Raw genomic sequence first — 17,458 nt, forward strand, 5'->3', positions numbered from 1 at the left:
GTCTTGTAAACTGCCTATTGATATTTATGGGTGAATGATTTTAATGCTACAAAACATTATTTTATTGTGAATTAAAAATAAATATTTTATATATCCATTTTACATTTTCTTTTTCAGGTATTAAGACAAAAATTAAAATCAAAGAAAGATAACTGTATTTGATCAACCGGAAAATTCGATGGAAAAATTGTACATACAACACCCAACCCGATCAATCCAATTTCCCTGACTTGTTGGCGGATATAAACTTTCGCGATTTTCACAGGCTCACGAAAACCGCAAAAATTTATATCATGCACAAATTTCTTGGTTTACAGTAATACATTTTTCATGATGCTTTTTAGCAAATTATATTTACAAATATTGATATTGTAGTAATCAGTGTATTTAAAAAAAAGGTCAAAATGTGTAATTTTAAGTGACAAAAAAAAGACATTTACATCTGTTTGTTTGTTTCTTGGGGTTTATCTGTGAATTGATAGTAGAGATTTTAAAACCCTTTGAATGCTTCAATAACATATTTCCACATTCACATTAATGCCTTGCTTTATTCATTTCAGGGCACAGATCAAGAGAATAATTTATGAAGGGAAGATGTTTGTTGTACATGTCAGTACTACTGAGGTAAGGGAGATAATTCTGTTGCCAGTTTATATTGTATGTTAGCTAATAGTAGGCTAGATCATCACTGCTATCACATTCTCTCATCTGAGCATCACTGTTTGTTCCACGTCATATCATAATACTTATGATACCTAAAAATTGATATATGCCAGTTTCAAAAAAATATTTTTTTCAGATTTAAATGTTTTTATTGTTGCATGGTAGCAAAATGTGTCACTGTTATATATAGATGCATGAACAACATGTCAGAGATAATATTTTATATGGTTTACCCTAACAATGCAAGGACAGTGTTTTTCCTTTGTCTGTATTGGAGCAACAGTGGTACATAGAAAAAAAAATAATGGTTTATTAAAAAAAAAAATTATTGTTTGTTACAATTTGTTCTGAAATTTGGGAAGGTTTGTTTTGTTGGTCCTGAAAACTTTACATGTAGTGACAGAAACAATTTGGTTCTTATACATTGAAAAACATGTAGTTAAGATATTAAGCTATTAAATGATATGTATATTTATTTATAAGGATGAAGACCAGGAAAAAACTAAGAAGGTGATTTGCATCTTTGATTGATTTTACTAACATTGCTTTGTTCCTCTTTCTTTCTGTTTTATCAGTTTTTGATACCTCCATATTCATTCATTACATAAGTGTAATCCTCTTTAGATGTTATATTATGTTACCAGTATTTCATGTATTAAAAATTCCTTCTACTTAATCTAGTAACAGTAATGTAGTTATATAAGTCCATTCACAGTAGTATGCACACTAAATAACCTGCATAGCAGTTTATTTTCAAGTGTGCACCACAGGCATCGAAGTTATTTCAAAAAGACCGAAAAACATATAACAGTCATTCCTTATAATTTAACTTAAGTGTCAAAATTTAACAACTATATCATTGAAAATGTTGATGACGTCAGATACATTACAAGATTAGGTCTATGAGATAATGGACAAAATTTGTTATTCAATCAGAAATCTTGTAACTTATGAAATTAAATTATGTTTTGATAGTTGAAATGTAAAATCAAAACAGAAGAATTCCACCAATGAGGAATTATTTTGGATGTGTTGATACTTTAAACACCCACACATACCCTTATTGTAGTATTGAACCTATTATCTGGTATGCCATCCAGTTTGGTGTACTGTTGTATCCACACTTTTTATGTCATTCGGTTAGAGTTAAGGTTGAGGTCAATATCATGTATGATTCTAACATTAGTAAAATAATGATATATGCATGCAGTAATGAAGGTTATTAGGTAGAGATTAAAAACTGTAATTCTTTTTAAATAGTAATAAAAATGATTGGAAACACTTTTGCCTACAAGTTTAAGTTCCCTGCCAAATGGAATGGACAAGACCCATTTCTCATTAGTAGTTCATAAGATTATATTAAACATTGTAATTAACAGGATTTAGAAACAGAGGCAAGTTCAATGTTTTGACTAACTCAGTGGCATGTATTTAAGTACTTAAATTTGACCCAGATATCTAAAGCAATGTTCTATGTTTCAAACTAATGCAGGTGCTTGGTTTTTTGGGCATTAGGCCCACATAATTTTAGGATTGTTTTGTGTACAATGTTTTATTTATTTGATACTTGTTTTCTCGGTATGATAATCAATGTTGTAATGCATCTTGGCTTCAAATGCTTTAGAGTAAGCCCTATGATAACATTGTATTTTTCTTTGATTGAATTCTGTACCAGTAAATATGCAAGTGAATTGTTTCAATTTGTAACAGTTTACTTTGTCAGACACAGACAGTACAAATACATATACACTTGTATGATTTGTTTTATGAAAAGAAATTGTATTTAGTCATATTTCAATTAGGAATTTTTGTGAACAATAAAAAAAATCTTCAGAAATCATTTATGGTATAGATTTAGAGATGTTAGATAAAGACTACTTTATTCTTTATGTGTTGAAAGATAAGTAATGTAGTGCAAAATGTCACTTATCAGTTTCAGATTCTGTTATAGAATTGGCAATAACACATGATAATAACAAACTTTTGTTCTTGTGTCTGTCTGTCTGTAACTAATATTTAATGTATTTTGATTTTTAGCTTACTAACACATATCTATGTACTGGACCAGTTGAAGTAATTTATTACGTTTTTGTCTCCCTGCATGTTACTCCAAATCAATATATTATTTTCGCTTCATAATGAAATCTAATGGTGTATGGTAAAAACTAAGATCATCTTCATTTATTGGAAAGATGTGGTGATTTTCAATTTGTATAGCACCACAAATAAATTGATGTCCTATAATGGTATGACACTGTCATTGTTTGTATCATCATACATGTCCACAGACACTTGGTTTTCATGCTGTAACTTAAATATCAGTTAGTTGATCTTTATAAAATTTTACCACATGATTCCAAACAACAAAAAGAATGCTTGTACTGATTTTTGGGGATATGACCCCTACTGTTTTGAAATAAGGGCCAAAAATGTAGTTGGGATAAGAAATTAGTGTTTTCCTGATCTCTGGACAATAACTTGACTGTGAATCTTTTATTGTATTACATGATTTCATAACATGAAAGGAAATCAAGGGGCCACCTTGATTCAGGTTAAATTCTTATCTTGTGTCAAAAGTTGAATTGCAATCAAATATTAGAGTTGTACAGATTTGAATGATGAATCCATTCTTTCCCCAACTGTATCAACCTGTGCCCTGTGAAGCATTTTATGGAAGTGTTGGGTGCATGTTTTATTGAATATATTTATTTACATTATATTGAGCAATAGTCTTTTTTCAGATTTATCTTTAAATTAATTACTTAGTATAAGATCATACTTTGTCTTTGATGTTTGAGATGTTGTCATTTAGTCAGAATCGATAATGCTAATTGTCTTCTTTACCAATTCTTTATTTTCTCCAATAATTAACCATCTAATTTGACAATGCATGGTCTCCGTGGGGAAGAAGTATGAAGTGTAGGAGTGATACAATTATTGTTACAACCTTTTTACCTGCAGCTTTGTTTTTTATGTTTCTAGGGAAACTTTTTTAGCAAAAAGATGGTAATGGTAAAATAGTGGCTTTTGATGTATCATGAAGGCTTGATATAGTTGCACTCTTGTGTATTATGCATAAGATAAACAGCTTTTTCTTCTTCACGTATACATATATGATGTTGGATTGTACTGTTTTTAGCGCCGTCTCATAGAAGATTTTACTATAATTTACTCATAGCAAAATAGGTCAATATGTTTGTTTGATTATTCAAAATAAGTAAAATACATTTAATTTAAAACCAGCAATATCTTAGCAAGTATATTATAAAGATGTCAAATTTGATATGCCTGATAATGCTGAAAAAATTCACCTGTGACATTACCTCAAATTCAAATATAAAGCAAAGAATTTCTTGTTGGTCAGAAGACCAAAACAGGAAAACTTGGCCTATTTCAACTTTGTCACATTGAAAGTGAATAAATCCTTTGCTGGCATTGTACATTATTTCCAGTAATACTATTGGAACCATCAAAACTGAATTCAGACAATCATTAGAAAATTGACAGATCTGTGCAAAAGTAACAAATGTATCCTTTGGATAAAAAAGGTTTGGTTCAGAAGACTTTCCATAGTTTCTGTGATATTATACGGTCCTGGTAAGGTCTTGTGGTCCTACTATGTTATCTGGTCCAAGTAGATTTCTGTGGTATATCTGGTCCCAGAAGGCTCTTATGGTATAATCTGGTCCCAGATGGCTCCTATGATATTATTTGCTCCCAGAAGGCTCCTATAGTATTACCTGGCCCCAGAAGGCTGTTATGGTATCATCTGGTCCCATAAAGCTCTAATGGTATTATCTGGCCGCAGAAGGCTCTTATGGTATTATTTGGTCCAGGTATAGTCCTTTGGCTTTATCTGATCGCAGTTGGGACCTATGTGATTATTTAGTCCAAACAGGGACCTATGTTATTTACTGGTCCAGGTATAGCCTTTTGGTATTACAGGTATCTTCCAAGGTATGGTCCTTTGGTATTATCGGTTGCAGTATTGTCCTATGATATTATCTGGTTCTGTTATGATCTTATGTGTTGGTATTATCTGGTTCCAGTAGTGTTCTATTGTGTTATTTTGTCCTAGTATGGTCTGATGATATTACATGTATCTGATGCTGGTAGGGTATGGTCTTATGATACTGCATGTATCAGATGCTGGTAGGGTTCTATGGTACTAGGTGGTTGGGTATGGTCTTATGATATTACATGTATCTGATGCTGGTAGGGTATGGTCTTATGATACTGCATGTATCTGATGCTGGTAGGGTTCTATGGTCTTATGATATTGCATGTATCTGATGCTGGTAGGGTTCTATCGTCTTATGATACTGCATGTATCTGATGCTGGTAGGGTTCTATGGTCTTATGATATTGCATGTATCTGATGCTGGTAGGGTTCTATGGTCTTATGATTATGCATGTATCTGATGCTGGTAGGGTATGGTCTTACGATACTGCATGTATCTGATGCTGGTAGGGTTCTATGGTATTAGGTGGTTGGGTATGGTCTTATGATATTGCATGTATCTGATGCTGGTAGGGTATGGTCTTATGATACTGCATGTATCTGATGCTGGTAGGGTTCTGTGGTCCTATGATACTGCATGTATCTGATGCTGGTAGGGTTCTATGGTCCTATGATATTAATATATCTGGTCCCAGTAGGGTGCCTCATGTTGTTGAGCCATTGTTATAGTTTTGATAGGGTGCACAATTCTTATCACAATGAACAAAGCTTGTAGTTTGTTGAAGTTTCATTTTTGTATTTCTATGCACGAAGGTGCTTTAGGATCACAGTAAGAAGAGCTTTGATGAACAAATAGTATAATTTGCTTCACCTAACACAAGTATAATTGGTTTGATTTGCATATTTTATCGAATAAACAGAAATCATGCAAGCCAATTTATATTTATGCTTTGAATATTAACATGATGTGCTGATCATCTGAATGCATCTTTGTTTGGGGGGGAGGGTGCAATGGTTAACATGTATATACAAACTGAGGTGTGTTTACTACACATGAAGGGTAACATTTACTTGCCCTTACCCAATTATTGTGTTAAGTTGAAAAATGAAGAGGTAAAATGTATGGTTCATGTTAAAATTGCTCTATTTTGTTATTAGTTTTCATTAAGGTTGAATTTGTTTACTTATTTCCCTCAAAGTAGAAATACTTTCACACATTAATACCTGATAATGAGTTATGTGCACTTTCTTTGATAGTATGAATGTCAGATGAATTGTGTTATGTTCTTTTTACATTGCAGAAACAAGCACCTGTTGGCTACAAGTGTACTACAGCAGCTGCCTGTAAATATTTATGGAGATGTGCAGTTGAACAACAACTTTTCTTTACGTAAGATATCCTACAAATACTGACTATAAAGTTGACCACTATTACCGGTAGTATTTACTGGGTTATCTATCTCATACAAGCTGTAGGAAGAGAAAGTGTTACAAATATTCATGGCATATTTGCTGATACATCACAGGCTATTTCAGTTTGTAGAATGAGCATTTGGAATCTATAAAGATCTGTTTTAATGTAGGATTTCTTGTCATAAGAAGTAATGGTTTCCTTGAAAGAAAAAAAATTATGATGTTGCATAGATTACCTTTTAAAATAAGTAACTTTGTGTTATTTTTCACGTGTTATTTGCTATATATTTTTAAAATGTATATCAAATTTAATACAATTATATTTTGCAGGTTGAATAATTCAGAGCATCCTCCTAAGATAAGGTCCGGTGGAAACATCTTCTCCAGAGGGTCAAAGTTTAGATTCAGGTGTGTTTCATTAAGTGTACATTATTGCATCTATTGTTGAATATTCATTGATAGTTTGTATGTGGCCTTCCAATAATTCTTGGATTTCAGGATCAAATTTATGAAGTAAAGAACTTTTTAATCTGTAGATCTTTTTTTTTTTTGCATCAGTAAACAAATCAGTTGTCAGCTGTTTTTACCCGTTACTGAAAGCTGGGCCTGTGGAATTGGCCATTCAGATTGTCTGTTTTGGTTTCCTGTCACATGACTTTAGTGTACCTATATAAATTTTTATTGAAGAAATTCACAGAATAAATTTTAAATGACTAAGATGACATGCTTTGATTTTTTTTGAAAAAGTAGGACGGAGGCCAAGTAATTTTCGTAAGGTAAGGGGTATGCTGTTCTTTCTCTTTATGTTTGTTATTACAAACTTATTATCTGGTCAATAAGAATGATCATTAACAATTACAAAGATTTACATGTCTTCTGTGTTAGTCAGTAAACAACTTTATAGATCAGAAAAACTGATAAATAACTTTAGTATTAATTTTGACAAAATTTTGATTTCTTATTTCTTTAGAACTCCAGTGACTACGAATTTTATTATTATTTCAGTGGACGGTGTCAACAAGAGGCCTACAATGCAAGTGAGAGAATTGACAGAAGTGAACCAGAGTTAGTCAGGTACAACAAAAAGAAAAAAACATTATATTATTTGTATTTCATTTTATTTTTTTAATTTCTTAAGTGCCAGTCCATATATAAAATTCAGACACTGCTAATTGTAAAGTGATTCATGATGTTAAAAAAAAACACAGAACTATGTTTTTTCAGTCAACACATGCTATACATTCACATAACGATAATCGTTTCTACATTCAGTCCTGATCTTTTTAGAAAATCATGCATTTATCTCCCACTAAAATCAACCAAATGAAACCAAATCAAGAACGATAAATCTTGCAAAATGCCAATTTCATGTACAGTCTATATGACATATTGGATATGTATTATTCACTTTTTGTGTGATTTTTATAAAGACTGCTACTGAAACGTGCTTAATTGCATATTTTGATCCATACAGCATTGTTACTCACTTTTGATTAAAGGGAATGCACTCATATGATGTTTTTGATTTTAAAAGATTTTAGTGCTGTTAATAACTAAAAAAAGAGTTCTCAATTTCCCAATGAATGAATCCTATGTATAAAAATTTTCATGAGAAATTAAAATTGACACAATAAATGCCTTTGAAATGTCATTTATGAGAAACAGGTATCAACAGAAAAATAACTTAAGATAATATCAAATTTTATTTCACTGAAAAAAGCTTTGATATGATACCATGAGAATGAATAAAATGTCATTAAAAAAATGAAATTTGTAAATGAAGAATAACTTGAAGAAAAATCTAATATTTACATCAAATAAATTAGGCAGGGTACAATGAATGGTGACAAGAAGAAAGGATCTAATGTCAAGGTAGACAGTTAAATACAATATTTGACAAAGTAATGTTATGTTCTATATACAATGATAATAGCCTTTGATAGTTTACCCAGGCTCTATTGTTTTGTGATATTTTCAATGTGTATTTTTTATTTTTTTTCTCTGTTTAAGGACATCTTCTTTACCTAACTATGCCAGAAAAGCAGATGGAAGAGGAGGCATGCCTAAGTTTAACACACTAAGTCATACTAGTACTGTGATTAAAGAGGGTAGGTATCATGTCTATCACTTCTTGGTCTGCTTTTGTGTACAAATCAAGGCTTTTTCTAGGCTTTAACAACATGGTGTAAGGGATTTTTTGTCAGCTTTTTACTGATTCAGCAGCATTTTATTTTTAGAATCCTTTATTGTCTTTTTATAATACCTTTACAATTTGTCCTTGGCTTAAAGTTTTTGTCTTGTATATCTTTTGAATAAGTGGGTAAGGATATTTTATCTATTTACAGTTCCACCATTTAAAGGGTTAATATTTTTTCAGCTTAAAGCTTTTCCTTTGATGCTTTTAGTTTAAAACTTTTTTTATCAGCATGTCTCACTCAGTTCCTTATTGTGTATATTGTACTGTTATTTCACTCACTGATTAAAGAGGGATACTATCACAAAGAATTTTGTGAGGTCTTGATCACCCAAAGATTCATACCAAAGACTTTGAACTTGACAGTTGCCCTTCTTTGCCAAGAATAAGGAAGGACTACTTAAAAGTTGAAAATCATAAAATAAGAAGTCACACCTCTGTATAAATTCATTGAACACAATTCCCTACAAATGTAGCAACATTTATGTAAAATCTTTTCTTATTCTTTCATTGTCCCAATCAGCATCACAGTTTGATATCAACAAATATACAGTCATTCAAGAACGTAGAATTATAAGGGAAGCCTAGAAAAATCTTTAGATCTATCTATTTGTCATTCATATTTATACATGTAAATTAAGTTTTATGTGTCAAAATATAATAAATATCATTTCAGTTCTTCTACATACATCATTTTTAATTTTAATTTAATCACTTTTCCATGTCTTTCAGTTTATGCTTCATATTTTGATATCATGTCATTTGTTCTGCATTTTTTATTTAAATTTTATTTTATAATTAATCATGAATGAAAGGTAGAGAAAGTTGTGAGAATTGAGAGCAAAGTTTTCATGATAGCATATAATTCTATATTTAATCACGTCTTATGTTTATATCCATGGATTTTTCAACATTTTTCATCATCAAATTTCAACTTCTTATTCATATTTATCATATTCATCATTAAACACATCAAAAATAAAAAAAAACTTATAGTAAAATAACTTAATTTGGTAATTAACTTTTACAAAACTACATTTTTTGACAGTGACATTTTTTTTACATTTCATATCTTTAAATAATAACTAAGTCATATATATATGATATAAATTATGAATTAAACTCTTGGGAGTGTTAAAGAAGAAATATTTATTTATATTATTTAAGATCTAGGAGATCTAGACATGTTTTGGTTTTTAACATCAAGCATTAACAAGCATTTTGTGTTAATGTTAGCCTTGTATGTTATAATCATTTGATTCTAACATTCTTCTCTAACCATTAGATCTTAGATTTCCTCTACTTCATTCATGATTATGCATGTCCTATCATAGCCTAGTTCCTGCATGTGATAACTTGTAACTCATTGTAGATAAAAAACATAAGAAAAGACCACAAGGTGAGTTACATATGATGGAGTATTGTAATACATGGCTGGTATGTTTGGTGTGTGGAAAATCATTTAGATTACTGTCAAGTCAAAATAAGGAAATGAATAGTAATAAATTTTGCAACGTTTTTGTTAATCAGTACCCAAATTGTTAAACACCCTTAATAAATGGATAGGTAACTGATTCATTATGTTTTCTTTGAGGTTGATCATGCCAAGCCTACCTGGGCCATGTAGAATCATTAATGCTGTAGTAATACCACCTGCTGACTACATACCTACTTTGTTAAATATAAGATTTTTATGGTTGCTGTGTAAGCTTCAGTTTAGTCTAAAATGGCTTCTTTGTGTGGTTTTCATTTTTTTTTCAATCTTTTCAAAAAAGAAGTAACAGTAAGTCAGTGTATAGTTTTTTGTTTTTTTAGGACATTGCATGTAATATTTAGAGAAGGATTCTACAGTCTTTAGTGTACTTATATGTACAGAATAGTATCGGTTTTAAGAAAGGGACTGAATTATCCCCATGCACTGCATCCAATTCTATCTGACTTGATATGATAATGGTGATCTTCTATTTACTTGTGACATATGCTAATTGAAAGTTATGAATACCTATAGATAGGTGTGTAATTGGCAGGTTTTTCCCAGGACCTTGTGTCATTTGCTGAAAAACATGTATTTACTTTCCTAAATTGCTATTTTTCACTTGTTTTACAAAGTAAGCCCTTCTTTTTGATTAAAATCAGAAGCTAATGATAATGTGCTCTATTTCTGCAATCCAGTTAGCTTTTAAATTATTCCTGAATCAATAATAATTGTTTTCCCAATCTTTCATCTTTTATCCCACCTAGCAAATCCTAGTGTAATCACTACAGGCTTTGTGAGAAAGCTTGTTTATGTCTCCTTACCAATATTTTCTAAACATATCTGTAACTTCAAGCAGTGAATCTAAGTTCTGAGTCATAAATAACAGGTCTATTGATGTGACATTATTGTAGTACAGATATTCAAAAATATTTTGTAATTTTGTTTGATTTGGACTTAATTTTGAACCAAGATTTAAATTGATCAATGCTCATTTCATACTTTTAAATCAACTAAGGCCTGGCTGATTTTCTACGTTAGATGGTATATTTACTGGGTATGCTGCATGATCTGTATGCATGGAGTATTGAAAATGCAAAAAGGCATCCTTTTGTCAAAGTTTTCTGGGAGACTAAAAGCCCCTTTATTATAATTTATTATAAAGGGGTTTTCTTTGTAAAATCTTTTTTTAGAGTAGGTTGAATACCACTGGCCAATATACCCTTACATGTTTTACATGTACACATATGTTCGAAACAGATTTAAAAAAAAATATTCCTCTGACCCCTAACCAACTGAAAAAGTAATATTTAAGTTCATCCCTTTCAGTTCAGTTATACAGGAAAACTCCCAAGTCAAATTCTACAGAAATATAACTTAACACATATACTGTCAATGCTTGTCTTGTAGATTTTGCACAAACAGTTTGGTTAGAATGTAACACAACATCTATACTGACTAATCTATTAGCTATATATTATAATCAATTAAATATACAATGAAATGTTTTCTAGTCTATATTGAAGAAAAAAGAAAGATTTTCATGATCTATAACAATCAAAACTAAAAGACTAAAAATAATGAATATGCATGGAGTGGTACTGTTCGTATCCCAATATTGTTTCTATGAATAATTGGTATAAAAATTTCTGTCTATTTACAGTACTAATCAAACATTCAACTTGGTAGATTTATGAAGATCAGTTTTATACTTATATCATAAAATAACAAGTTATTCACATCCATTTTTGATCTTTCTTGTTGGAAATCAATATGATGAAAGTGTATCTTATGTAATTTTATTTTTTATTATATTTACAGAGACTGTTATCGATGCTCCACCAAAAGAAACAAAAGAAGAAACAACTCCTGTATCTCATGTCGCTCCAAGTCCTCTCATAGTTGCACCAATGGCTGCTCAGGAGGATAGTTCTCTTGACGAGGTTATTGAACATAATATAGCCCCTGTTCTAGAAACATCACCCCCAAAGAAAATGAATGGTAGTGTTGTTACTCATGTTTTAGAAACAACTTTTGATGCTAACGTTACACCTGATTATGAGCCTGAACAGACAATTTTAGAAGACTCTGTTCAAAAAGTTCAACAAGAGATTGATGAATCATATGATACTGAAGAAGATGCTACTAAGTCAAGCTTAGAGGAACAGATCAGGGATCTTGAAAACTACATTATACGTAAAGATAGTGAGCCACAGGAACCAAACCATGTCAAAGAGGAACCAGTTATAGAAGAGATGGTACAACCAGTCAAAGCAGAGAAAAACCAGTCTGCAGTTCCTGCACCGAAGGAGAACGATGTGTCACCTGTCATAGCCACCCCAACCACACAGGTTGTAGAAAGCAAGGCAAACAATGGAGGAATTGGATGTTGTAAAATTTTGTTCATCACATTTTTCTTTATCTTTGTGACACTTGCTGTTACACTGGTTGTTATCTTGAACTCAAATATCAAACATCCAATGTTAACGGAATTGCGTCACCAACTCAAATTTATTGACCCAGTTAGAGACTTTATTACTCATAAAGTTCAAGCAATCCTGAAGAAAAAATCTTAAGTTGGTAGACATTTGCGGTTACGGGAAGATTTCAACTTCATATTTTGTCCAGGAATAAGGTGCCTCAACATCATCGCTTTTATATGTGTAACATTTTTTAAACAATTATTTGCAGCATAGAGACATCATGAACAAACATAAGATCTGAGAGCAATGTTCATTTTTAGTAGTATTTGTGTCATATTTATAACTCTTCATCTGTATGACATGGTACACATGTATCTGTACCAGTTTTGTTTTGTGCACATTTGTTTTTTTTTTTTTTTAAAGAAAGACAAACCCAGATCATACTGTTGACATTTTATAAGCAGAAAAGAATTTTTGTATCATGATAAACATAATTGGATAACTGGATGGAAATAAGTATTTTGCCAAGCCTGGTTGTGCTTTACTTTTATGATTTCCTATGTTGAAAAAATCCTATAGTAATTGCCAAAATATTCACATTTTTTCTGAGATGTCTTCTTGAATTTGATCAAATAATGGATTAATGGAGGGTAAAATTAAAAGTATAAAATACACTGTATAATCAGTTCCTGTATGTCACTATAATGTAATATAATGTATTCCAAGGGTACAAAATCTTACTGTAATAGCTAACAAATAAATATAAATCTGCAATATTTACATACTTTGGAAGAAATTTCTTTATAGTCATAGCTTGTTGAAATGGGTTATATTTTAGATTACATATTTTTGGCGTTGTTATGGAAGATATTTCTTCGATGTTAGTTTGCATTTGTATGTTAATTGGAAGTGTTGAATCACTGAGTGTAATCTATGTATACCTCAGGTTTAATTTGACTTTCTTCCCTTAAATAAAGATTAATTTGGTTATCTTTCCCTTCTAAAAAAAAAACAAACTTAATACTTTGTGACTACAATACGAGTTATTTTCCAACGTTCTTTTCTGTTTTTTTGGGTTTTTTTTATTTGTATTCAACTTATTTTTACATTTTGTACTAAATATTTTTAATGTATTTTATCTACAATATATATTTAAAATTTTGGAGCTCTTATAACAAATTTTCTATACCATCAAACCATTTAGATTACCATTTTTTTGTTTGTTGATATTGGAAGTAAACTTATGACGTGCAATTATTACACATATCATTTGTATGATGTTTATGGCTGTAATTGATGTAATGGCTTGATATTTTTATAGAATAGTATTTTTATATTTGTTGTTGCTTTAGTATGTTTTGTTGCAATATTAAGGAGGTAGACCTGGGGTTAGGGACATAACTCATGAAATCAGTGACATGTTTGTATCATATTCAATTTCACCAAAGGCTCTCAAGCATTCGTTCGAAGCAGAATAAAATGAATCCAAGTTAATTAGATGCTTACATGAGAATGATGTGAAATGCTGAATGCAATCGTTCCAATGATTTTTTAAGGATTGTGTCCCTTACCCTAGGTCTACCTCCTTAAAAGGTTTATAAATTTGTTAAATGTGTATACATGTACATGTCTCTTTATTGAGAGTACCCAATGTTTATTTTATTTTTTTTATTTGCTTGAAAAAATGACATTGAATAGAAACGGTCTCTAAGGTATTTTTATTTGTTTAAATGATAATTCACATGACACAGTCTGGATGTAATGATATATTAAATGTACCTATAGTTTGTCGATTGTAATGACCTAAGCAGGACTGGGTTGTCCAAAAAAGTTAATAATATATTAGATATTCAATTTTAAAATGATTGAAATCTACACGAGTTTATATACATGTACATGTACAGTTAAATATATGATAGTCTTCTGTAAAAATCTTAGTTAAGCTTTGTGCAACCTAGTCCAGCTTTTTTTTCCATGAACCACCAACCTTTTGCTGTATCAGGTGTGAAATTGTACTTTCTTTTGTGTCTTAGATGTGTTTAGGCATGCATAGATATTTTGCCAAGCTGTATTGAAGTATCATGTGTTTTGAAATGTGTACCCAGTATAAACTGTACCCAATCATATAGGACTGTTAAATATAGAATGTAGATTGGTTGGTAAGAAATATTTATAACACATGGTACATGTACAGGAGAACTGTTTCTAAGCACCTTTACATTAAATCTACTGCATTTGTAACAGGCCATACTGTTATTTATACATTCAATATGACCTGCTACAAATTATTTGAATATTATTTTCGAATGGCTAATTTTGTCTCCTATTATTTCTTATTTAAATCTGTTTTTAATTCTCTTTTTTTTTAGTTTATAATATCATTTTCATTTCTTTTCATTTAATTTGATATAATTTCTATTCAAAATAAGGCATCTCATCAGCTTCGTTGATTTTGACTGTTACTGGTTGCTACATAAAGCAAATGGGAATATATGGCTTACCTTTATAGTTTCCTTCAAAAAGTTTTCTACAAAATGGAATATCTCTGCAGTAAATTTTTATTCTTTCGGACTTTAAATAAGAAATGGTCATTTCGTGATTTGGATTAAAGATTTTAGAAAGCAGAGGCAAAGTGTCAAAATATGTAATTATTCAAATTATTGCAGTAGATTTAATATAGCAGGCTACCTTAAATGTTTGGTAAGTTTTAGTCATTATGAAGAGAATGGATTTTATTTTGTAAATACTGGAAAGATTCCAGCATGTTTTAAGGAAGTTATTTATGGACTAATGCCTAGCTATTCATTTCCACTCCTTATTCAATGCTTGACATTGATAAAATAGGGGGTTTGCACCTCGATTGTTGTTCAGTCTCTTAAAGGGACCATTGTGTGCAAGTAATATGGCATGAGATTTTACCCATGATGCTTTGCTGTGGAATGTTTTGTTGTTGGGGGTTGATACTGCTTTTGGGTGTTAAGACTCGTGGTGGCTTCTTATAATTTTCATTAAAGTTTATATTGACTTATAGTGCTAAATCTTGCTGTGTAGTTCTATAGGTTCTCTTTCTAAATCTTTGTGGTTTTGTTTTGGTCTTGTAATAGGTTAGTTAATTTCAGTATTTCACACTTTATACAGCACAAATGAGTCTGATCTTCTCTTTCCTTATGTTTTTTTCTTTTTAAATTAAGTTGCATTCTACATGTTTTTTTTTGTTTTTTTTTTTATCAAAGATCAGTCTTAAATTGTTATGTACCTGTCATGCAAATGAAATTTTGCAAGCATTAAATTCACTTAGTATTGATAAGGAAACACATTTTCCCCCTTTTTAGGGGATTTTCAAAAATCTGATACCATTTATATCTATAGACACATAACATTTTTTTAAACACCTTTCATTTTAAAGACTGCATTACCATACAATAATGTGGTTTATCAACCTAGCTTTCATTTTAGAAAACTGTTTTTGGTTGGTCTTGTATAAAATTTGATAATGCAATACCGCCATTGTTCATTGTTTATTATGTAACTTTATGGTTTTAATTTTCACTTAGCTGATTAATCATCACATACATTTAGAATAATGCTTTTATATATTAATCATTTTGCTACTGTAAAATATAAAAATCATCTGCACTTATAATTAAAAAAACTGTTTTGTATAGTTTGTACTGGGGCATTTAGGTTGAAAAAGAAAATGTTGTCTTTCTACATTGTATTTTTCTGTCTGCTTTTTATACAACAAAAAATATGGTAAAATGTTGCTTTATTTGTAATATGTTAAGGAGTTTTGTATCATAAAATTAATGGCTAACTATGGGCTTTTATACAATATTAAGAATAAAATATTGTGGATAATGGTAGCTAATTGCTACAAACCTCCTGTTTGATTGTTCTAGTAAAGTAGCCTATCATGATAAGTAAGTTAAGAACTATTTAAGTAATACTTTTGGGTAAGATTTTTTTTATGATAAAGGATGGGGGTTAATTTTGACAGGATATGGATTTGATTTAAATTTTTTTCACCAAATGTTGATTTTTATCAGAAAGGTTGTATTAGTTTGATGTACTTATGAAACACCATGTATTTATTGCACAAGTTTTATAAAGGAGAATTTGTATTGAAGCTGTCATCTGTGATAAATTGTTCTAAATGTCACTACCACAACTTGCCTGAAACATGAGTTACCTCCCATTGATTAAAATTTAAATATAACTGTAAGGGTGGTCTTAAATATCTTAAGATTTCAATGGGTAGGTCAATAAATAAACTGCATTTAAGGAAAGAGATTAAAGTAGTGTGGGTGCATAAATTACTGTATGTATTGTTTCAGTGGAAAGAAAAATAACATGTTAAATCAGTAAGGCTATTTACAAAATGAATAAATTCTTAGAACTATTGTTATTTGTCATAAATTGACTGGAAACTTTTTTTCTATTCTGTAAACTGAAAAGAAAAAATTAAGAAAGTGCTTAACATTTAAATGGTTTTTCAGAGCTATAATGATATGACACTGATGATTGTGAAGGAAGCTTGTGTTAGTCTAGTCATGTAAATGTTGAGAAGACTCATGTGTTAGTCACCAGGTAATGAATGTAGTCAATTGTCAGGAGTTATTGACATTGTCCATCTAAAAATAGAAAGTGGAGGGTTGTCTGTGTGTATGTTGGTCAATGTAATGAATATTTATTGAAGAAAGCCTCCATTTAATGGATTACTGCACTATTTTTCACCTTTGACCTTAATGAAAATTGACAAATCAGAGAGAAAATAATCATTTTTACGAAACTCCCAAAATACTTTATTTTATTTTATTTTAATACACAAATATGATTTTCATTAGTAACTTTTTCTTCTTGTACTTCAAGTTTTAAAGATTATAAACCTTTGTAATATTCTATAGACAAGGGTATATATGTAAAACCATAGGTAGTTTACAAACAGGTTGTATGTTCTATTACTTGTATATGTATACATATTGGTCTGGTTTATAAATAAAATCAGAAGTCATATGTTACTATTGGTGTCTTTATGCATTTTTAAAATACTATTCTACTCCCAATCAACAAGTTAGTAGTATATTCTAATCTCTTTGTCCACCTGTCCGTTATTCTGCCAAAATTTCATTGCAATTATCTCAACTCCCAAATAAATGGATTGATTTTAAATTTGGTATATGGTTTATATGATATTTTTGATATAAATTACTTGTTTCATGAGATTGCCAAATGGGTGGGGGTATACCTAGCACAACAACATACAACCAACTACTCTGTTGTTAGTAAAAGTAGTTTGTCCATAGGGCCTGCTCTCAATGGATATAGCAGTA

General features: G+C 30.5%; 1 protein-coding gene across 10 annotated transcripts in view; it reads left to right on the forward strand.

Moving 5' to 3' along the window:
• Positions 1 to 17,146, forward strand: part of LOC148622112 (FERM domain-containing protein 5-like) — a 38,954-nt gene extending 21,808 nt beyond the window's left edge. The window contains exons 9-18 of one of the 10 annotated variants that reach the window (XM_088571682.1): positions 561 to 624; positions 1,147 to 1,173; positions 2,043 to 2,057; positions 3,646 to 3,669; positions 5,926 to 6,014; positions 6,368 to 6,445; positions 7,043 to 7,111; positions 8,048 to 8,145; positions 9,604 to 9,630; positions 11,527 to 17,146. In XM_088571682.1, coding sequence (XP_088427808.1) covers positions 561 to 624; positions 1,147 to 1,173; positions 2,043 to 2,057; positions 3,646 to 3,669; positions 5,926 to 6,014; positions 6,368 to 6,445; positions 7,043 to 7,111; positions 8,048 to 8,145; positions 9,604 to 9,630; positions 11,527 to 12,281 — 1,246 coding nt within the window. In that variant the 3' untranslated portion in view covers positions 12,282 to 17,146. Of the gene's footprint in view, positions 1 to 560; positions 625 to 1,146; positions 1,174 to 2,042; positions 2,058 to 2,700; positions 2,737 to 3,645; positions 3,670 to 5,925; positions 6,015 to 6,367; positions 6,446 to 7,042; positions 7,112 to 8,047; positions 8,146 to 9,603; positions 9,631 to 11,526 lie in introns of all 10 variants that reach the window. The other 9 variants (XM_088571686.1, XM_088571685.1, XM_088571683.1 and 6 more) reach the window with 9 other exon arrangements.
• The last annotated feature ends 312 nt before the right edge of the window (positions 17,147 to 17,458 follow it).

The sequence above is a fragment of the Perna viridis genome, chromosome 3 (assembly GCF_037379345.1).
Source record: "Perna viridis isolate PV_CMFRI_1.1 ecotype Kerala chromosome 3, ASM3737934v1, whole genome shotgun sequence".
Taxonomy (NCBI): Eukaryota; Metazoa; Mollusca; class Bivalvia; order Mytilida; family Mytilidae; genus Perna; species Perna viridis.